The sequence below is a fragment of the Elephas maximus genome, chromosome Y (assembly GCF_024166365.1).
Source record: "Elephas maximus indicus isolate mEleMax1 chromosome Y, mEleMax1 primary haplotype, whole genome shotgun sequence".
NCBI lineage: Eukaryota > Metazoa > Chordata > Mammalia > Proboscidea > Elephantidae > Elephas > Elephas maximus.
Window position 1 is genome coordinate 14,320,378 of NC_064847.1, and position 23,641 is coordinate 14,344,018.

Below are 23,641 nucleotides of genomic sequence, written 5' to 3' on the forward strand. Positions count from 1 at the left end.
TGCCCTTTATTTCTTTGTCTAGCCTAATTGCTCTGGCTAGGACCTCTAGCACAATGCTGAATAAGAGCGGTGATAAAGGGTATCCTTGCCTGGTTCCTGTTCTCAAGGGAAATGCTTTCAGGATCTCTCTGTTTAGAGTGATGTTGGCTGTTGGCTTTGTATAGATGCCCTTTATTATGTTGAGGAATTTTCCTTTAATTCCTATTTTGGTGAGAGCTTTTATCATAAATGGGTGTTGGACTTTGTCAAATGCTTTTCTGTATCAATTGATAAAATCATGTGGTTTTTGTCTTTTGTTTTATTTATATGGTGGATTACATTAATGGTTTTTCTAATATTAAACCAGTCTTGCATACCTGGTATAAATCCCACTTGATCATGGTGGATTAATTTTTTGATATGTTGTTGAATTCTATTGGCTAGAATTTTGTTGAGGATTTTTGCATCTATGTTCATGAGGGATATAGGTCTGTAATTTTCTTTTTTTGTGATGTCTTTACTTGGTTTTGGTATCAGGGAAATGGTGGCTTCATAGAATGAGTTAGGTGGTATTCCGTCATTTTCTATGCTTTGAAATAGCTTCAGTAGTAGTGGTGTTAACTCTTCTCTGAAAGTTTGGTAGAACTTTGCAGTGAAGCCGTCCAGGCCAGGGCTTTTTTTTGTTGGGAGTTTTTTGATTACCGTTTCAATCTCTTTTTTTGTTATGGGTCTATTTAGTTGTTCTACTTCTGATTGTGTTAGTTTAGGTAGGTAGTGTTTTTCCAGGAATTCATCCATTTCTTCTAGGTTTGCAAATTTGTTAGAGTACAATTTTTCGTAATAATCTGATATGATTCTTTTAATTTCAGTTGGGTCTGTTGTGATGTGGCCCATCTCGTTTCTTATTTGGGTTATTTGTTTCCTTTCCTATATTTCTTTAGTCAGTCTGGCTAATGGTTTATCAATTTTGTTAATTTTTTCGAAGAACCAGCTGTTGTTAATTTGTTAATTCTTTCAATTGTTTTTCTGTTCTCTAATTCATTTAGTTCAGCTCTAATTTTTATTATTTGTTTTCTTCTGGTGCCTGATGGATTCTTTTGTTGCTCACTTTCTATTTGTTCAAGTTGTAGGGACAGTTCTCCGATTTTGGCTCTTTCTTCTTTTTGTTATACAAAAATTTATATACACATTGTTATATGACCCAAGTTGCTCTCCCTGTAATGTGAAAGCACACTCCTGCTCTCCATCCTGGATTTCCTGTGTCTTGTCCCTTTTTTAAAATTTTTATTGTGATTTAAGTGAAAGTTTACAAACCAGGTCAGTCTCACACAAAAATTTATATACACCTTACTATATACTCCTAATTGCTCTCCCCTTCATAACACAGCATGCCGCTTCCCTCCACTGTTTCTTTTCGTGTCAGTTCAACCAGCTTCTGACACCCTGTGCCCTTTCATTTTCCCTCCAGACAGGAGATGCCAACATAGTCTTCTGTGTCTACTTGATCTAAGAAGCTCATTCTTCTACAGCATCATTTTCTATCCCATTGTCCAGTCCAATCCCTGTCTGAAGAGTTGGCTTTGGGAATGGTTCCTGTCTTGGGCTAAGAGAAGGTCTGGGGGCCATGACCACCGGGGTCTTTCTAGTCTCAGTCAGACCATTAAGTCTGGTCTTTTTACGTGAATTTGGGTTCTGCGTCCCACTGCTGTCTTGCTCACTCAGGGCTTCTCTGTTGTGTCCCCTGTCAGCACAGTCATCTGTTGTAGGTGGGCACCATCTAGTTCTTCTGATCTCAGGTTGATGTAGTCTCTGGTTTATGTGGTCCTTTTTGTCTTTTGGGCTGATAATTACCTTGTATCTTTGGTGTTCTTCATTCTCCTTTGATCCAGGTGGATTGAGACCAATTGATGCATCTTAGATGGCCGCTTGCTAGTGTTTAAGACCCCAGACACCACTCTCCGAAGTGGAGTGCAGAATGTTTTCTTAATAGATTATGCCAGTTGAATTAGATGTCCCCTGAAACCCTGGTCCCCAAACTCCCGCTCCTGCTATGCTGGCTTTGGAATCATTCAGTTTATTCAGGAAACTTCTTAGCTTTTTGTTTAGTCTGGTTGTGCTGACCTCTCCTGTACTGTGTGTTGTCTTTCCCTTCACTTAATATAGTTCTTATCTACTATCTTATTAGTGACTATCTGTCTCCCTCCTTTACTCCCTTCCCCCTCTTGTAACCATCAAAGAATATTTTCTTCTCTGTTTAAACTATTTCTCGAGTTCTTATAATAGTGGTCTTATACAATATTTGTCCTTTTGCAACTAATTTCACTCAGCATAATGCCTTCCAGATTCCTCCATGTTATGAAATGTTTCACAGATTCATCACTGCTCTTCATCAATGCATAGTATTCCACTGTGTGAGTATACCATAATTTATTTATCCATTCATCCAGTGATGGGCACCTTGGTTGCTTCCATCTTTTTGCTATTGTGAACAGTGTTGTAATGAACATGGGTGTGCATGTATTTGTTTCTGTAAAAGCTCTATTTCTCTAGATATATTCCAAGGAGTGGGATTGCTGGATAGTGTGGTAGTTCTATTTCTAGCTATTTAAGGAAGCGCCAAATCAATTTCCAAGGTGGTTGTACCATTTTACATTCCCACTAGCGGTGTGTATGTGCTCCAGTCTCTCCACAACCTCTCCAACATTGATAATTTTGTGTTTTTTGGATTAATGCCAGCCTTGTTGGAATGAGATGGAATCTCATTGTAGTTTTGATTTGCATTTCTCTAATGGCTAATGATCGTGAACATTTCCTGATATATCTGTTAGCTACCTGAATGTCTTCTTTAGTAAAGTATCTGTTCATATCTTTGTCCATTTTTTAATTGGGTTATTTGTCTTTTTGTAGTTGAGTTTTTGCAGTATCATGTAGATTTTAGAGATCAGACACCAATGGGAAATGTCATACCTAAAAATTTTTTCCCAGTCTGTAGGTAATCTTTTTACTCTCTTGGTGAAGTCTTTGGGTGAGCATAGGTGTTTGATTTTTAGGAGCTCCCAGTTATCTAGTTTCTCTTCTGCATTGTTAGTAATGTTTTATATACTGTTTATGCCATGTATTAGGGTTCCTAACATTGTCGCTATTTTTTCTTCCATGATCTTTATCATTTTAGATTTTATATTTAGGTCTTTGACCCATTTTGAGTTAGTTTTTGTGCGTGGAGTGAGGTATGGATCTTGTTTCATTTTTTTGTAGATAGATATACAATTATGCCAGCACCATTTGTTAAAAAGACTATCTTTTCCCTATTTAACAGACTTTGGGCCTTTTTCAAATATCACTTGCTCATATGTGGATGGATTTATGTCTGGATTCTCAATTCTGTTCCATTGGTCTGTATATCTGTTGCTATACCAGTACCAGGCTATTTTGACTACCGTGGTGGTATAATAGGTTCTAAAATCACGTAAAGTGAGGCCTCCCACTTTCTTCTTCTTTTTCAGTAATGCTTTACTTATCCTGGGCCTCTTTCCATCCCTTCTGAAGTTGGTGATTTGTTTCTCCATCTCATTAAAAAATGCCTTTGGAATTTGGATCGGATTTGTATTGTACGTATAGATTGCTTTTGGTAGCATAGACATTTTTATAATGTTAAGCCTTCCTATCCATGAGCAAGGTATGTTTTTCCACTTATGTAGGTCTCTTTTGGTTTCTTGCTGTAATGTCTTGTAGTTTTCTTTGTATAAGTCTTTTACATCTCTGGTAAGTTTTATTCCTAATTATTTTATCTTCTTGGGGGCTACTGTAAATGGTAACGATTTGGTGATTTCCTCTTCAATATTCTTTTTGTTGGTGTAGAGGAATCCAGCAGATTTTTGTATATCTTGTACCCTGATATTCTGCTAGCTCTTCTATTAGTTTCAGTAGTTTCCTTGAGGACTCCTTAGGATTTTCTGTGAATAAGATCATGTCATCTGCAAATAGAGATAATTAAGCAAGTTAGATGTTTTTATTAAACTTGTAACAGGTAGTTCTACATGCTGATACCTAATTTCTTCTGTTAATTTTTTCCTTTTGTTTTTAAACATTGCAGTAGATGTTAACCTGCTCAATGAAAATATCAACAATGTAGTCACTTCTGCCTTTGATGTAAGCCTAAGGAGCATGTCCCAAGTATCACTTGAGATTCAGTGACCTAGTAGTGAATCATGACTTTCCAAAAAGTCCCAAAAAGGAGATGAGTCTAGCCTGGAATTCTTTGTATCTGGAATAGATGTCTCGTTTCATTCTAGGTAGAACAGAAAGCAAAAACTTGCCTTCCATTCATATTTAAGTCTCTGCTCGTAAGATTGTTAGGTTTCTATATGCCACATATAATTTGAAGAGAACTAAAAGTTAATGCCAAGAACCAGTGTGGTTCCTTTTTGAAATTATTGTCTTGACAAACAGTTTGCATCCTCTCTTCTTTGAGGGAAATGCAATTTCAGAAATACATTGAGATAAATTCCTTGCATCTTTCCTAAAAGGATTTTCTTAACTGGAGAAATCACATTCAAGAAGTCCAGCACTTAAACAACTATTTTAAGGATGACAAGATCAAATATTAAAAGAGAAAAATGATATCCTCAATGAAACTGTCAGTCCAGACTCAGGAACCCCAGCTTGGACACCCTTTATTCCCATGTACTGTCTCACAGACCTTCAACTGAAGTGAGAAAGGACCCATTCTGAACTAGTTTTAAATGCTAATGAGAATGACACTGCAGAACTTATTGTTATGAACACCTAGGTTACTGTTAAGGCTAACTTAAATTTTGAAATAATATGATTGTTTTCTTATATTGAGTTATGACTCAAGGTTTCTTTGGTATCCTAAAATGAATTGTGCATATGTGCATATACATGTATATGTGTGTTTACATAATTTTGCAATTTTTAAAGCACTTGTTACTAGACAGTATTTCCAAGTTTTGGTACTATTTCCAATATTTTTTATAAGTAAAGCTGCTTTAAACTTTAGCATGCAGACTTTTAAAAAAAAAAAATTTATTGCACTTTAAGTGAAATCTTACAAATCAAGTCAGTCTTCTACACAAAAACCTATACACACCTTGCTACATACTCCCAATTACTCTCCCCCTAATGAGACAGCCCACTCCATCCCTCCACTCTCTCTTTTCGTGTCTATTTCACCAGCTTCTAACCCCCTCTACCCTCTCATCTCCCCTCTAGGCAGGAGATGCCAACATAGTCTCAAGTGTCCACCTGATCCAAGAAGCTCACTCCTAACCAGCATCCCTCTCCAACCCATTGTCCAGTCCAATCCATGTCTGAAGAGTTGACTTCAGGAATGGTTCCTGTCCTGGATCAGCAGAAGGTCTGGAGGCCATGACCAGCAGAATCCTTCTAGTCTCAGTCAGACCATAAAGTCTGGCTTTTTCTGAGAATTTCAGGGGTCTGCATCCCACTGCTCTAGTGCTCTCTCAGGGGCTCTCTGTTGTGTTCCCTGTCAGGGCAGTCATCAGTTGTGGCCAGGCACCATCTAGTTCTTCTGGTCTCAGGATGATGTAGTCTCTGGTTCATGTGGCCCTTTCTGTCTTCTGGGCTCGTAATTACATTGTGTCCTTGGTGTTCTTCATTCTCCTTTGATCCAGGTGAGTTGAGACTCATTGATGCATCTTAGATGGCTGGTTGCTAGCGTTTAAGACCCCTGACGCTGCCCTTCAAAGTGGGACGCAGAATGTTTTCTTAATGGATTTTATTATGCCAATTCACTTAGATGTCCCCTGAAACCATGGTCCCCAAGCCCCTGCCCCTGCTATGCTGGCCTTCAAAGCATTCAGTTTATTCAGGAAACTTCTTTGCTTTTGGTTAGTCCAGTTGTGCTGACCTCCCCTGCGTTGTGTGTTATCGTTCTCTTCACCCAAAGTAGTTTTTATCTACTATTTAATTAGTGAATGCCCCTCTCCCACCCCCCTCCCTCCCCCATCTTGCAACCACAAAAGAATGTTTCCTTCTCAGTTTAAACTGTTTCTCAAGTTCTTATAATAGTGGTCTTATACAATATTTGACCTTTTGCAACTGGCTAATTTCACCCAGCATAGTACCTTCCAGGTTCCTTCATGTTATGAAATGTTTCACAGATTCCTCACTGTTCTTTATCGATGTGTGATATTCCCTTGTGTGAATACACCATAATTTATTTATTCATTCATCCGTTGATGGGCACCTTGGTTCCTTCATCTTTTTTCTGTTGTAAACAGTGCAGCAATAAATATGGGTGTGTGTATATCTGTTCATGTAATGGCTCTTATTTCTCTAGGATATATTCCAAGGAATGGGATTGCTGGATCATATGATAATTCTATGTCTAGCTTTTTAAAGAAGTGCCAAATCAATTTCTAAAGTGGTTGTATCATTTTACATTCCCACCAGCAGTGTATAAGTGTTCTGATCTCTCCACAACCTGTCCAACATTTATTATTTTGTGTTTTTTGGATTAATGCCAGCCTTGTTGGAGTCAGATGAAATCTTATTGTAGTTTTGATTTGCATTTCTCTAATGGTTAATGATCGTGAGCATTTCCTCATGTATCTGTCAGTGGCTTGAATGTCTTCTTTACTGAAGTGTCTGCTCATATCTTTTGCCCACTTTTTAATTGAGTTATTTGTCTTTTTGTAGTTGAGTTTTTGCAGTATCATGTAGATTTTGGAGATCAGGTGTTGATCAGAAATGTCATACCTGAAAACTTTTTCCCAGTCTGTAGGTAGTCTTTTTACTCTTTTGGTGAAGTCTTTGGATGAGCATAGGTGTTTAATTTTTAGGAGCTGACAGTTATCTAGTTTTTCTTCTGCATTCTTAATAATGTTTTGTATACTGTTTATGCCCTGTATTAGGGCTCCTAACATTGTCCTTATTTTTTCTTCCATGATCTTTATCATTTTAGATTTTATATTTAGGTCTTTGATCCATTTTGAGTTAGTTTTTGTGCAGAGTGATGTATGGGTCTTGTTTCATTTTTTTGCAGATGGATGTCTAGTTATGCCAGCACCATTTGTTAAAAAGACTGTCTTTTCCCACACTTAACTGTTTTGGGGCCTTTGTCAACTAGCAACTGCTCATATGTGTTTGGATTTATGTCTGGATTCCCAATTCTGTTCCATTGGTCTATGTGTCTGTTGTTGTACCAGTACTGGGCTGTTTTGACTACTGTCGCGGTGTAATAGGTTCTAAAAATCAGGTAAAGTAAGGCCTCCCACTTTATTCTTTTTCAGTAATGTCTTATTTATCTGGGGCCTGTTCCCCTTCCATAGGAAGTTGGTGATTTGTTTCTCCCTCTCATTTAAGAATGTTGTTGCAATTTGGATCAGAATTGCATTAAATGTATAGATCGCTTTTGGTAGAATAGACATTTTTGTAATGTTAAGTCTTCCTATCCATAAGCAAGGTATGTTTTTCCACTTACATAGGTCTGTTTTGGTTTTTTGCAGAAGTGTATTGTAGTTTTCTTTGTATAAGTCTTTTACATCTCTGGTAAGATTTATTCCTAAGTATTTTATCTTCTTTGGGGGTAATGTAAATGGTATTGATTTGGAGATTTCCTCTTCAATATTTTTTTTGTTGGTGTAGAGGAATCCAACTGATTTTTGTATGTTTATCTTGTATCAGGATACTCTGCTGAACTATTAGTTTCAGTAGTTTTCTTGAGGATTCCTTAGGGTTTTCTGTGTATAAGATCATGTTGTCTGCAAATAGAGATAATTTTACTTCTTCCTCGCCAATCTGGATGCCCTTCATTTCTTTATCCAGCCTAACTGCTCTGGCTAGGACCTCCAGCTCAATATTGAATAAGAGGGGTGATAAAGGGGCTCCTTGTCTGGTTCCTGATCTCAATAGGAATGCTTGCAGGCTCTCTCTATTTAGGGTGATGTTGGCTGTTGGCTTTGTATATGTGCCCTTTATTATGTTGAGGAATTTTCCTTTTATTCCTATTTTGCTGCATTTTTATCAGGAGTGGGTATTGAACTCTGTCAAATGCTTTTTCTTCATCAATTGATAAAATCACATGATTCTTGTTTTATTTATGTAATGGATTACATTAACTGTTTTTCTAACGAACCATCCCTGCATACCTGGTCCCACTTGGTCATGGTGAATTATTTTTTTCAATGTCGTTGAACTCTTATTGGCTAGAATTTTGTTGAGGATTTTTGCATCCAAGTTCATGTGGGATGTAGGTCTATAATTTTCTTTCTTTTTTTTTTTTTTGTGGTATCTTTACCTGGTTTTGGTATCAGGGATATGGTATCTTCATAGAATGAGTTTGGTAGTATTCCGTCTTTTTCTGTGCTCTGAAATACCTTTAGTAGCAGTGGTGTTAACTCTTCTCTGAAAGTTTGGTAAAACTGTGCAGTGAAGCCGTCTGGGCGAGAGCTATTTTTTGTTGGGAGTTTTTTCATTACCTTTTCAATCTCTTCTTTTGTTATGAGTCTATTTAGTTGTTCTACCTCTGTTTGTATTAGTTTAGGTAGGTAGTGTGTTTCTAGGAATTAATCCATTTCTTCTAGGTTTTCAAATTTGTATGAGTACAGCTTTTCATAGTAATCTGATATGATTCTTTTCATTTCAGTTGGGTCTGTTGTAATATTGCCCCTCTCATTTCTTATTCGGATTATTTGCTTCCTCTCCTGTTTTTCTTTTGTCACTTGTTCAGTGGTTTATCAATTTTGTTGATTTTTTCAAAAACCAACTTTTGGTCTTGTTAATTCTTTCAATTGTTTTTCTGTTTCATTTAGTTCAGTTCTAATTTTTATTATTTGTTTTCTTCTGGTGCCTGTGGGTTTCTTTTGTTGCTCTCTTTCTATTTGTTCCAAATGTAGGGATAATTCTTTGATATTGGCCCTTTCTTCTTTTTGGTTGTGTGCATTTATTGATATAAATTGGCCTCTGCGCACCACTTTTGCTGTGTCCCAAAGGTTCTGATACAAAGTGTTTTCCATCCCGTTGGATTCTCTGAATTTCTTTATTCCATCCTTAATGTCTTCTATAATCCAGTCTTTTTTGAGCAGGGTAGTGTTCACTTTCTAAGTGTTTGATTTCTTTTCCCTGCTTTTCCTGTTATTGATTTCCGGTTTTATGGCCTTATGGTCAGAGAAGATGCTTTGTAATATTTCAATGTTTTGGATTCTGCTAAGGCTTGCTTTATGACCTAATGTGTGCTCTATTCTAGAGAATGTTCCATGTGCACTAGAAAAGAAAGTAACTTAGTTGCTGTTGGGTGGAGAGTTCTGTATATGTCTATGAGGTCAAGTTGGTTGATTGTGGCATTTAGATCTTCCTTGTCTTTACTGAGCTTCTTTCTGGATGTTCTTTCCTTCACCGAAAGTAGTGTGCTAAAGCCTCCTACTATTATTGTGGAGCTGTCCATCTCCCTTTTCAGTGGTGATAGAGCTTGTTTTATGTATCTTGGAGCCCTGTGTTTGGGTACGTAAATATTTAACATGGTTATATCTTCTTGGTGTATTGTCCCTTTATTCATTATTTAGTGTCCTTCCTTATCCTTTATGATGGATTTAACTTTAAAGTCTTTTTGTCAGAAATTAATATTGCTACTCCTGCTGTTTTTTGATTGTTGTTTGCTTGATGTATTTTTTTCCATCCTTTCAGTTTTAGTTTGTGTCTCTAAGTCTAAGATGTGTCTATTGTAGGCAGCATATAGATAGATCTTGTTTTTTAATCCATTCTGCCACTCTCTGTCTCTTTATTGGAACATTTAGTCCATTTACATTCAGCGTAATTATGGATAGGTATGAATGTAATGCTATCATTTTGAGGTCTTTTTTTATGTGTTGTTGAGAATTTCTTTTTCCCACTTAATTTTATGTTCTGAGTAGATTATCTTTATATATTGTCCTTTCCTTATATTTGTTGTTGTTGATTTTGCTTCTGCTGAGTCTCTATTTTTTTCTTGTATTTTATTTTGATGAGTAGGATAGTTTGTCTTCTTTGTGCTGACCTTATTGTTTACCCTTATTTTTCTAAATTTAAACCTAACTTTTCTTTCATTTTGTCATATCTTCCTCTCCATATGGAAGATCTAGGATTACATTTCTTACTCCCTCTTCATTGTTTTAATGTTATCTTCTTTTGTATGATAACGTCGCTGTTACCCTGTTTTGACCTCTTTTTTTTTTAACCTTGTTTTTTTTTTTTATTTCCCTGTCTGGTTTGACTTCTGATTGCTCTACCCAGTGTTCTAGTCTTGGGTTGATACCTGATATTATTGATTTTCTAACCAAAGAACTCCCTTTAGTATTTCTTGTAGTTTTGATATGGTTTTCACAAATTCCCTAAACTTCTGTTTATCTGGAAATGTCCTAATTTTACCTTCATATTTAAGAGAAAGTTTTGCTGGATATATGATTCTTGGCTGGCACTTTTTTTCCTTCAGTTTTTAAAATATGGCATCCCATCGCCTTCTTCCCTGCATGGTTTCTGCTGAGTAGTCATAGCCTATTCTTATTGGCTCTCCTTTGTAGGTGACTTTTTGTTTATCCCTTGCTGCTCTTAAAATTCTCTCTTTATCTTTGGTTTTGGCAAGGTTGATTAAAACATATCTTGGTGACTTTCTTTTAATATCTCCCTTACATGGAGTTCAATAAGCATCTTGGATAGATATCTTCTCATCTTTCACAATATCAGGGAAGTTTTCTGCCAACAAATCTTCAACAATTCTCCCTGCATTTTCTCTTATCCCTCCCTGTCCTGGTACTCCAATCACTCATAGGTTATTTCTCTTGATAGACTCCCACATGGTTCTTAAGGTTTTTCATTTTTTTTAATTCTTTTATCTGATTTTTCTTCAGATATATTAGTGCCAAGTGATTTACCTTTGAGTTCAGGAATTCTAGCTTCTACTTGCTTGATTCTGCTCCTCTGACTCTCTGTGGAGTTGTCTACTTCTGTAATTTTATTGTTAATCTTCTGAATTTCTGATTCCTGTCTCCAGCTTATTAAATTTTTCATTATGTTCCTGAATAATCTTTCTAATTTCTTCAGTTGTTTTATCTGTGTGTTCCTTGGCTTGTTCTTTGTATTGCCTCACTTCCTTCCTAATGTCTTGAAGGGTTCTGTATATTAGTCTTTTGTATTCTACCTCTGGTAATTCCAGGAATGCACTTTTATCTAAAAGATCCCCGGATTCTTTGTTTTGAGAGCTTGTTGAGGTGATCATGGTCTGTTTCTTTATGTGACTTGATATTGACTGTCGTCTCCGAATCATCTATAAATTATTGTATTAGTTTATGCTTGCTTACTGTGTCGTAGCTTCTTGCTTTGTTTTGTTTTCATATGCCCAGATGGGTTGCTTGAGTAAGCTAGCTTGATTATTTTCACCTTTGGAGCTCTGACGTACTGTCCCCAGATGGCTAGAGCTGTTATCAGGTATATCAGTCCAGGAGTCCATTCAGTTTTCTTGTATGAATTCAGCTCAGGTGTCCAGGTAGCTGATCATCAAGTGTGTGGTAAGGCTCTACCATACAGTCTTAGAGGGGCAGAGGCAATTGGTGTATGTATTGGTATCTAATTGCAGCAGGGGGTCACACCCTAAACAAGGCAGGAGACTGAGAACCGACCCCTGAGTGTCTCTGAGGAAAGCATGTCCCTGTTCCTAGAGCGTGCAGGTGAGTGGGTTATATAGATGGACCATGAGCACCTGAAGTTTTTGATTTTAAGGACTGGGAGGTACCAGTTATCCTTGGACACCTGTCACGGGTAGCTGGGTGACCTGAGTGGAGTTACCAGTCCTTAGGTCCCTGATGTGGGTAGGTGAAGACCTTGTTTAATAGGCAGAGCAGTGTCAAACATCAAACACCCACCTCTTCACCACACAGCTGAAACAGTTGGAGTCTACCAACAAGGGCCTATTCTCCCAAAATAGGCCCACACAGGTCCATGCAGAAGAGAAAGGTGTCAAAGCCCATGGCCTGTTTATGCCTGGACAGAAGGCTCTTCTGTCCTGAGCTCCCCTGGTTAGTGGAGCTGGCAAATTATCCTTTCCCCCAATTGCAAATTTTCTCCTTCTCTGAGGCCAGGAGGCTGGTTCTAGGCACTCAACAGGGCCTATCTCAGGCCCAGGGAATTCAGCCACTGAAGCTGGATTGGGTGTTGGGGGTGGGGCACAGTAAAATATATGCAAGTACTTAGCTTTTGCTGAGAGTGCAGTTCTTCACAGGTTCCAGAGGTGTGAGTAGGCTGTGTGGCTGGCTGCCTCTCCCTGAGGAAACTACAGCCGAACGCTAGTACCAGCCTGCCACCGCTGCCACTTCGGGAATAGTGCCTGAGGGCTCCACACAATTCAGGTCTGGTAACTCCTCTCTGTTTCTGAATGGTCTCTTCCTCCCCGTACCCCTCAGTTCGTTTTCTAAGCTTGCCGTTGAAGCACAGGGCCCCCAGCTTGTCACAAATATACTCGTTTCACTTGTTTTTTTAGGTCTTTGTTGTAAAGAGGGCTTCCTGGAAGCGTCTGTCTATTGTGCCATCTTCGCTCCGCCTAGTGGCAGATTTTTATATGGGCATGTGTATCTCAACTCATTTAAGTAAACACCTAAGGGTATGATTACTGGTTATATACTAAATCTATGTGTAGTCTTGTGAGAAACTGCCAGACTTTTCTGAAGCAGCTGTACCATTTTCTGTTCCTACCAGCAATGAATGAGAGTTCCTATTGCTGCCTTGTCAGCAACTATTGACAATGTTTAGAATTTTGACCATTGAAATTGATACAGTGGTATCACATTATTGTTTTAATTTGTGATTTCCTACTGGCATATAAGATTGAGCATCTTTTCATATGCTGATTCACCATCACAGAAAAGATTTTAGTGTTAATGAAGTCCAATTTATAATTTTATTTTATTTTTTATGGAATGTGCTTTTGTTGTTGTAGCTAAAAAGTCATTGCCAAATCAAGGTCAGCTACATTTCTACTATGTTATCTTCTAGAAGATTTATAGCTTCGTCTCTTGCATTTAGATCTGTGACTTATTTGGAGTTAATTTGTGTGAAAGGTATAAGGTCTATCAGATTCATTTTTTTTGCATGTGGATTTCCAGGTATTTCGGCATCATTTCTTGAAAAACTGTACCTTATCTCCACTGAATTTCCTTTGCTCCTTTTTCAAGAATCAGTTGACTATTCCTGTTGCTCTATTTATGGGATTTCCATTCTGATCCACTGATCTGTTTGCATGTTGTCAGTACCGCACTGCCTGATCGCTGTAGCTTTGTACTAAGTCTTGAAGTCGGGTCATCTTAGTCCTCCCAGTCAGTCCTTCTTCAGGGTGTGTTAGCTAATTTGGATCTTTTGCCATTCCATATTAACTTTATATGGAATCAGTTTGTTGCTTTTGATTGGTATTGCATTGAGTTTATAGATCGAGTTAGGAAAAATGACATTTTAATATTATCATCCTTTCCATGAATGTAGGATCTCTCTTTTATTTAGATCTTCTTTGATTTCTTACATCACAGTTTTATAGTTTTCCTCATATAGATCTTGGACATACTTTATTACATTCATACCTGTCTTTCTTTCTTTGTTTACTTATTTATTTTGGGTGCTGAATGGTATATTTCATATTTCAAATTCCAACTGTTCTTGCTAGTATACAGAAAAGTAATTGATGTTTGTATATTGATTTTGTATCCTGCAGCTTTGCTATGATCACAAATTAGTTCAGGGAGTTTTGTTTTTTTTCGGTGAATTCTTTGGGAGTTTCTGTATATGGAAATTTACATCATGTGCAAAGACAATTTTTAATTTCTTATTTTCCAACCTGAATACCTTTTACAACCTTTATATGTATACATATACACACACATACATACACACATGTATATATACATACATACACACACCTATGTATAATTACATTAGCTAGAACTTTGAGTATAATGTTGAATAGCAGTGATGATTTGTTGTTAGTCTTATAAATAATTACTCTTAGGAAGACAAGTGGCATAGAACATAATTTATGTGTTGTTGTTGTTGTTGTTAGGTGCCATTGAGTCTGTTTCAACTCATAGTAACCCTGTGTACAACAGAATGAAACACTGCCTGGTGCTGCACAGTCTTATAGTTGTTGCTATGTTTGAATCCATTTTTGAGCCATTGTGGCAGTCTATCTTTTTGAAAGTCTTTCTCTTTTTCACTCACCCTCTATTTTACCAAGCATGATGCCTTTCTTCAGGGACTAATTCCTGCTAACATGTGCAAATTACCTAAGATGAAGTCTTGCCATCTTTGCTTCCAGGAAACGCTCTGTCTATACTTCTTCTAAGACACACTTGTTCATTCTCCTGGTTCCAAACCAAAAGACTGAGCCCAGTGCTGTTGAGTTGATTCCGACTCATAGCAACCCTTTAGGACAGGGTAGAACTGCCCCACAGGGTTTCCAAGCAGTGCCTGGCAGATTCAAACTGCAAACCCTTTGGTTAGCAGCCATAGGACTTAACCACTATGCCACCAGGGTTTCGCTTCTCCTGGTAGTCAATGTATATTCAATATTTTTCACCAGCACCATAATTCAAAGGCGTCAATTCTTCTTCAGTCTTCCTTATTCATTGGCAGCTTTCACATGCATTGAGGCAATTAAAAATGTTGTGGCTTGGGTCAGGTACATCTTGGTCTTCAAATGATATCTTTGCTTTTTAACGCTTTAAAGAGGTCTTTTGCAGCAGATTTCCCCAATGCAATACATCATTTCATTTCTTAACTGCATTGATTGCACATCAAGTAAAATGAAATCTTTGACAACTTCAATACTTTCTCCGTTTATCATGATTTTTTTATTGGTCCAGTTGTGAGGATTTTTTTCTTTATGTTGAAATGAAATCCATACTTAAGGCTGTAGCCTATGATCATCATCAGTAAGTGCTTCAGGTCCTCTTGGCTTTTAGCAAGCAAGGTTGTGTCATCTGCATATTGCAGGTTGTTAATGAGTCTTCCTTCAATCCTAATGCCCCGTTCTTCTTCATATAGTCCAGCTTCTTGGATTATTTGCTAAGTATATAGATTGAATAAATTTGGTGAGGGGATACAACCTTGACATACTCTTTTCCTGATTTAAAACCACACAGTATACCCTTGTTCTGTTTGAACAACCACATCTTGGTCTACGTACATGAGTTATGCATGAGTACAATTAAGTGTTCTGGATTTCTCATTCTTCACAATGTTACCTGTAATTTGTTATGTTCTGCAATAGTCAGATGCATTTGCATAGTCAATAAAACACAGGTAAACATCTTTGTGGTATTCTCTATCAGTCAAGATGCAGCTGACATTAGCAATGATATCCCTGGTTCCACATCCCCTTCTGAATCCATTCTGAATTTCTAGCAATTACCTGTCAGTGTACTGCTGCAACTGCTTTTAAATTATCTTCAGCAAAATTTTACTTGTGTATGGTATTAATGATATAGTTCGATAATCCCTGCATTCTGTTGGATCACGTTCTTTGGAAAGGACACAAATATGGATCTCCTCCAGTTGGTTGGCCAGGTAGCTGTCTTCCAAATTTATTGGCATAGATGAATGAGCACCTCCAGCCGTGCATCCGTTTGTTGAAACATTTCGGTTGGTATTCTGTCAATTCCTGGAGCATTGTTTTTCACCAGTCCTTTCAGTGCGGCTTAGACTTCTTTCAACACCATTGGTTCTTGATCATATGCTACCTCCCGAAAGGTTGAACATCAACCAATTCTTTTTGGTACAGTGACTCCATATATTCCTTTCATCTTCTTTTAATACTTCCTGTGTCAATTGATATTTTCCCTATACCAAAACCAAAACCAAACCCATTGCTGTAGAGTCGATTCCGACTCATAGCAGCCCTATAGGACACAGTAGAACTGCCCCATAGAGTTTCCAAGGAGCACCTGGTGGATTTGAAGTGCCGATCTTTTGGTTAGCAGCTGTAGCACTTAACCACTGTGCCACTAGGGTTTCCCTTTTCCCCGTAGAATCCTTCAAAATTGCAACCAAAGGCTTGAATCTTTTCTTCAGTTCTCTCAGCTTGAGAAATGCCATGTGCATTCCACACTTTCAGTTTTCTAACTCCAAGTCATTATAATTTACTTTGTCTTCTCAAGTCGCCCTTTTAAATCCTCTGTTCAGCTCTTTTACATGATCCTTTCTTCAGTTTGTTTTAGCTATTCTATGTTCAAGATCGAGTTTTAGAGTCTCTTCTGACATTCATTTTGGTCTTTTCTTTCTTTCTTGTCTTTTTAATGACCTTTTACTTACTTCATGTGTGATTCCTTGATGTCATTTCACAACTCATCTGGTCTTCAGTCAGTCTTGAGGTGGTCTCTGTATTCAGGTGGGATACGCTCAAGGTCATTCTTTTGCTCATATGGACTCAGAACAGCTGCATAGTTTAGGTATACAGTTATATTCTTTCAGTATCAAATGGGCATATACTTGTGGCTCATTAAATTTTGAGGTTACAAAATTTGTAGCCAACAGAGAGATTATTGTGAAACCTACTGAGAATCTGGAACTGTACTTGTATGGGTCTGTGAGTTTATATGAAGATAATATTAATTCTTCATTATTTCTAACATATAATGTACCAAGTAACATAAACTCGTATTCTGTACCAAGTAACCATTATATATATAATTGTTTCTGAATTCATACATCATTTTGCTTGTTCTTTTTTGTATTAAGAGGACAATTTTTACTACAGTGAACTTCTGTAATGAATTCTAATTGTCTAACTATTTCTGTATAGTGTACAAACGACTAGATGGTTCCACTGAATGTTGTAACAATCACAGCCTCACGGATGTGTGCTTTTCCTACAGAAATAATTTTAATAAACGTTTGGTAAGTTGTCTTTGAAGCAGTCTTACTTGTTTTATAGTTATTTCAAGATAAGTATACAGAATTAAGATAGAATCTATTAAAACTTCAGGAAACCCTGGTGATATAGTGGTTAAGTGCTATGGCTGCTAACCAAGAGGTTTGCAGTTCAAATCCACCAGCGTGCCTTGGAAACTCTATGGAGCAGTTCTACTCTGTCATGTAGGGTTGCTATGAGTCAGAATCGACTCAACAGCAGTGGGTTTTTGGTTTGGGTATTAAAACTTCTTCCTTTTGCTTTATTTTAGTCATTTTTTTTTAAATACTTCTATTTCAGATTGTCTATTTGAGAATCTTTAAAATTTACAGTGGTAATGTTTTCTTTAACAAAGTGGGATATTTGAATCTAATTTTTAGTAGATATACATAGATGACATTTCTTTTATAAAAGCTACATTGCTAATATGGTAATCACCATGCAATTTGTTGAACAAGTATAATTTGGATTTTTCTTGTTAATTAATCACTTGTAATATTTACTAGTTAATATTTTGTTTATAGCATACATGTCTACCAGCTCGGAAAGCAGTGGAAGCCACTCAAGTCTGCAGAACCAATAGAGATTGTAAAAAAGGCTCAAGCTCAAGTTTCTGTATTGTACCTTCTTTGGAAACTCACACTCGCTTAATTAAAGTGAAGCACGCACCTCAAGTTGATATGTTGTACATAGGACATCCACTGCACCTCAGCGACGCAGGTGGGTACTATTGTGATAGACCCTCAGGAAATCAGTAAGATCACTTATATCCTCAGTGGTAAAAACTCAGTGCAAGTTCCTACAATGATCTTATTTATTGCAAATTTGATTGCTTATCAAAGTCTTGTTAAGTTGTTCTTAAGCATTCATTGAAATATAGGCAGTAGGAAAAAATCTGAGTGTATAAAGCCAAATGCAGCAGAATCCCATGACTGCCCATGCGAGTGAGACATTTTTCCTTCACTGCCATTTATGTCTAAGCCAAGTGCATATCTCTGGGATGTTCTCTGAGAGTTTATTAAATTTATGTCAGTCCCCAAAAGAGTTGCAAGTTTAGCATCCTCCAGTGAATGCCAGGATGCAGGGTATATGACCACAAAGTAGTTTATCAATGACACATGAATTTTAAATTAATATAATTTCACAACTGGGCCAGTGTAATTGGTCTAACAGTGGCAACATAATTGGACTAAATATGTAGAGTGTACATGTATCTGAAGATCATATATTCTAACGTACTCTTGTGCAAGAATTTTGTTACTTCTTTTTTAATAGCTTTTTGAAAGTATAATTCACATACTATACAATTCTGCCTTTTAAAGTATACAATTCAGTGGTTTTTGGTATATTCACACAGTTATGCAAACTATCACCACATTTCATTTTAGAGCATATTCACTACCTTCAAAAAGAAACCCTGTCTCCTTTAGCAGTCTTCCCTCATTTTTTCTTCCCCCAATCCCTTGCAACCTCCAGTCTAATTTATATATTTTTTTCTATATGTCACTTTACGTTCTCTGATATACTTTATATATAAAGTAATAAAATATGCACATTTTATGTGTGTGTATATATATATAATATAATCATACATATAATTATGTTAAATGTCCAGAACAGGCAAATACAGGCATTTTTTAAATCAGTTTCTGTGTTTGATAGTCTTACTGACATATAGCCAGCTTTATCTTAACTTCACCTCACTGGGACTGAATTTCTGCGTTCCACTGTTTTGTATTAAACATTCTAAAGTAATTGTTTGTTTTTGTACGTAAAGCATATACCCTGCTTGCATATGTTTGGGGAAGGCTTTGTTCAACAATTGAATAAGCTGGTTCATTTTCGATCATATATTGGAAATTCATAATGCTGGTGCTTACATGGCGTGAATGATACCATTTTCTCTTTTAGTGAGTATCACCAGTTTTATTCCACGTTTCAACTTCCTAAGCATAGATCTGCCTGTGATTGTAGAGACTTTTGTCAAGTATCCTTTCTGATGTGAATATGTTTAAAAGTATGTTACTTGGTGCTTGAGCAGTCTTGCCTTAAATAGATAGGCATAGACTTTACACATATCAGTTAATTAATTGTTAACAACTAAAAAAGAAACTTCAAAGATGCAAAAAAAAATTAAATTATACCTAAGAGGAAAGAAGTCAGAGGAGAAAGACAATCAAGAAGGAAGAAAGGTTAAGATGGAAAGGAAGGAACCCTGAATGCAAGTTGAGAGTTGAATTTATAGATCTCAAGTCTTCTCTTAGTAAGTTTATAAAAGAATGGAAACCTCAGTTACTAATGAGGTGATACATTCTGTTCTATCATGAGCTGTTAATTCTGACCAAGTACAGGATTCTAATTATTTGCTTAACCAGAAATTTTATGAATACTCAACTTGTCCCAGAAAGGATAGGCCAGTTTCCTTTACTAAAAGAGCATCTTAAAAGAACAAAAGATCATGGAATCTTATTCATTGTATATTTACATGTAAAAGATGAATTAAAAAAAAAATGATTATAATGTAGCATTTGAATAAAAATAATTTGGAACACTTTTTTGTTTTTATTATTTTTAAATCTTTATAAATTTCTTTACTCTGGTTCGTCCCTCCCTTCTTGACCAAAAAAGAAAACGGAAAACAAATGAATGATTTTTTAAAAAATACGTATCAAAATCATGCCTTGGAGACTGCAGCTTATACATTATAGAAAAAGTAAAATTAAAAATGCATTCAAGGGTCAAAATCCTGTGTTGCTCAATATTTAATTATGCTTTCTACAGATAAAAAGTAATGTACTGCCTTTTTTTGTATACCTTCTAAAATCTTCTTCCTTGATGTATCACTAAAAGTTTAGATCAGGAACCAGCAAACATTTGTGTATAAAGGATTGTTTATAAAGGATTGGATTTGGGTCATGGACTGTAGTTTCCTGACCCCTGGTTTAGATTCCTCCTTGGAAACTCATCAGTTTACTGTGTAAATTCTCATAGTTTTTATTGTTAGCTGCCGTCAAATTGGCCCCAAACTCATGGCAACCCCATGTGTTACAAAGTAGAACTGTTCCACAATTTTCTTGGCTGTAATATTTATAGAATTAAATTGCCAGACCTTTCTTCTGTGGAGCTACTGGTTGGATTTGAGACAAAACACTCCCAGTTAGCAGCCAAGTTCAAACTGCTTGCACTACCAAGGCTCTCATGTAAATGGTAGACCTTCGTTTATCTAGTCTAATATTTTGTCTTTCATGATACTATAAACCCATTTATTTTAAATACTAAAGCTCTAAAAAAGGAATGACTTGTACTAATACCGAAAAAAAAAAAACCAAACCCAGTGCCATCGAGTCAATTCTGACTCACAGTCAGAGTAGAACTACCCCACAGAGTTTCAAGGAGTACCTGGTGAATTCAAGCTGCCGACCCTTTGGTTAGCAGCTGTAGCACTTAACCAGTATGCCACCAGGGTTTCCTGACTTGTACTAGTAGGCAGGAATTTAAAGAAAGTGGAAAAGTTCGTTATAGTCTCAAATTCAGTGAAGTCAGAATATATTCTTTTGACCCACTGAAATGTGGTTTCCACCCAGCCCTCACAGTCTGCTCCTTAACAGATTTTAACCAGGTACCTGATTTCACTGTCCGGAGCTCTGGCTATTGTTAATGCAGTGCCCTGCTTCGCTTTGGATGGACAGTGGATTTTAAACTCTTTCCTGGATGCCACCCTGACCTCAGTGTTTGGAGATAGTGATGTCAAAGATCTGATAGGATTTTTCATCTTGCTTGGGGGAAGTGTGCTTTTGGCTGCCAACGTGACCCTGGGGCTCTGGATGGTTACAGCACAGTAATATTTCCAATCTTCCAGCAGAATCTCTGAGTTACAGTGTACAACTGTATGGTAATATTTCTTGCCATGCAAACTTTCCTTGGTATGAAGTATAAAGTATTTTTTTCCATTTACATGTTATCTGACAACTTTGAGCTCCTCATATGTCCAGAGTATACAAACACTGGGGTAGGGATAAACATAGGAAATGGAAGGCATAATCCCTGACTACCTTCCAGTTTTGAAGACTGAACATACACACCAGAGGCTTTTAGAACAATTTCCTGCTGGGTGAAAATTTATGTAATACCATTTTTCTTGACTATATATCTTGTTGAAATAGTGTAAAGGAGAACAGAATTGAGTAGAATTAATAGAAAAAAAATCTTCTTGAAAAGTTTTCAGCAGTTTTTGGGAAAAAAAAAAAAAAACTTCATCAATTAGAATTTGAAGGAAACCAATTCTGGCCAGATGGCAGAGTGAGTGTTTTCTTGGCCTATATATCTTGTCCTTTTCCTTGTTGGAAAAGTGTTTTTAAATTTAATGGTATATTATTTTATACTTTGAAAATTGGAGTCTGGTTGCAATTAAATTAATAAAACTCAATAAAGAATCTGCCAGTGTGAAAAGGAAAATAAAGAAGTAGGACCAGTGATAACAGGAAATATATTTTGCCCCATAAGAGATGCATCTTTGATAATGTATATTCATGCCCTCATGAGGCAGCACTAGCTTTTACATTCAGAGTGGACTCCAAGTAAGTGTCTCATGCCTGCAGCATGTAAAATGAGGTCGTAATGGCTGAGCTGCAGAACTGAGCCAGGTCTTCTGACAGATCACAGGTGTCTCTGTTGGTTACCAGTCTCTATAAGGCTTTGAAGCTTGGAACCCTTCCAAGGCATACTGTATACCTTTTCAGTTGTGTTGCTGAGGCCTTATGGAATATAGCTCTTGGGTTCCTGTCTTCAGGAAGCAACCACTTTAAGCCCTGATGCATGTGCTGTCCTCACCAGGTGCCCCCGCATTACACTATGCTGAATAACTAAACACCTAGCCCTTGCTTTTTTTCTTTCCCCTAAGCTTACCCTGTGAGTTCACTGACGACTTTGTAGCACAGTCAAAATGGCTGGCTACACATGAATACAAATGTGGGCTTGCCAGAGCTTGGAACTGACTAAAGCCCAAAAGAAACCCATCTGCTTCCAGATATTTTGGAATTGAGATAGCACCTGGAAATTTAGAAAGTTGATAGGACTTTGTAAAGACATTGCTATTAGAAGTGTATGAGCATGCTAATTCTTTGCACAAAACTTCTCATATTCACTGAAGAAGTGACAAAAGGCAGTACTCATTGACAGCTATCCAAGTGAGATATTTCATGGAGTTACTATTTTCAGATCATTGAGTTGCTTTGTGAGCATTAAAAGTCTACATAAAAAAATATATTATTTTGCTTTAAGTGAATGTTTACAAGTCAAGTAGTCTCTCATACAACAATTTATATATACCTTGCTATATACTCTTATACTATATACTCTAATGAGGCATCACACTCATTCTCTCCACCTTCTGTTTCCGTGTCCACTCAGCCAACTTCTGACCCCCTCTGCCCTTTCATCTCCACTTCAGACAGGAGCTGCCCACAGTGTCATGTGTCTACTTCATCCAAGAAGCTCACTCCTCACCAGTATCATTTTATGTCTTATAGTCTAGTCTAATCCCTGTCTGAAGAGTTGGCTTTGGGAATGGTTCCTGTCTTGGGCTCAGAGAAGGTCTGGGACCATGACTCTGGGGTCCTTCTGGTGTAAGTCAGACCATTAAGTCTGGTCTTTTTATGAGAATTTGAGATCTACATCCCACTGTTCTCCTGCTCCTTCAGGGATTCTCTGTCGTGTTTCCTGTCGGGGCAGTCATTGGTTGTAGCTGGGCACTGTCTAGTTCTTCTGGTCTCAGGCTGATGTCCTGTCTGATTTATGTGGCCCTTTCTGTCTCTTGGGCTCATTAATTACCTTGTAAATCTACGTTTTTAAGAAAATCTTTTAAAATATTAGTACAAATATGCTTTTCTTCTTAAATAATAATTATATGGTGGATATAATTTTAACTTTTTATTAGTGACTCTGGATCATCAGTTCATACCAGTGCTAATTATTAACCAGATAAATTGTTGGTTCATTTCGGGAAAATATGACATTTGTTCTAACATTTGGTAGATGGTCATTTGTGATCAGATTTTAGTAGCATAGTATTTTCCAAGTTTGTTCAGGTAATAAAGGTAGGATATGTCATGCGATACCTATGTAATCCTATTTCATTAACTTAAAGCAGTTTTCTAATAAAAATGCTGCCTACATCTAAGTCAATGTTTTAAAATTTAAGAAAAAATTTTATACATTAGCTGTTGTTTGTTTCTGTCCCCACCCCCCGAAAAAAACCCGCGTGTTACCTCAGTATTGCTTATTCTAAACACATTAGTCTGTTTAATCCATAGAATCGGGGTTCAGGAATGACTGCACTGTAAAATTGAGCAGGTCAGTATCATTTGTATAGAAATGACAGCATTGCATAAGAAAGGAAATGTGGGCTTGCTCCTTCAGCTTCATTATAACAAGGACCATATCATATTCGTGTTTGTATTCTTGGCACAGTACAGGAAATGTAAGTGCTCAATAAATGTGGCTGAATTGTTTATTGTTAGTGTTGTTTATGGAACAGAAAAGCATGTTTCTGTTCAATTATTACTGAATATTTGCTATAAATGTATGTTAATGTAAAAAATAATTTGAAGGTGTTTGTTCCCCTAGTGTATTATCTTTTTTTACAGAAATAATCCATTTTGGTTTCTGCACAGTGATTAGGACAATGAACTACTTTGGGGATTTAAGAAAGTATATTGTTACTTAACAATAAAATGTTATTCTCAGCACTGTTTACATTTT

At 36.9% G+C, this 23,641-nt stretch overlaps 1 protein-coding gene across 1 annotated transcript in view; it reads left to right on the forward strand.

Moving 5' to 3' along the window:
* Positions 1 to 20,724, forward strand: part of LOC126069869 (membrane-bound transcription factor site-2 protease-like) — a 95,060-nt gene extending 74,336 nt beyond the window's left edge. The window contains exons 8-11 of the mRNA XM_049873504.1: positions 16,775 to 16,869; positions 17,407 to 17,602; positions 18,794 to 18,869; positions 20,502 to 20,724. Coding sequence (XP_049729461.1) covers positions 16,775 to 16,869; positions 17,407 to 17,602; positions 18,794 to 18,869; positions 20,502 to 20,724 — 590 coding nt within the window. The remainder of the gene's footprint in view (positions 1 to 16,774; positions 16,870 to 17,406; positions 17,603 to 18,793; positions 18,870 to 20,501) is intronic.
* Positions 20,725 to 23,641: the final 2,917 nt, after the last annotated feature.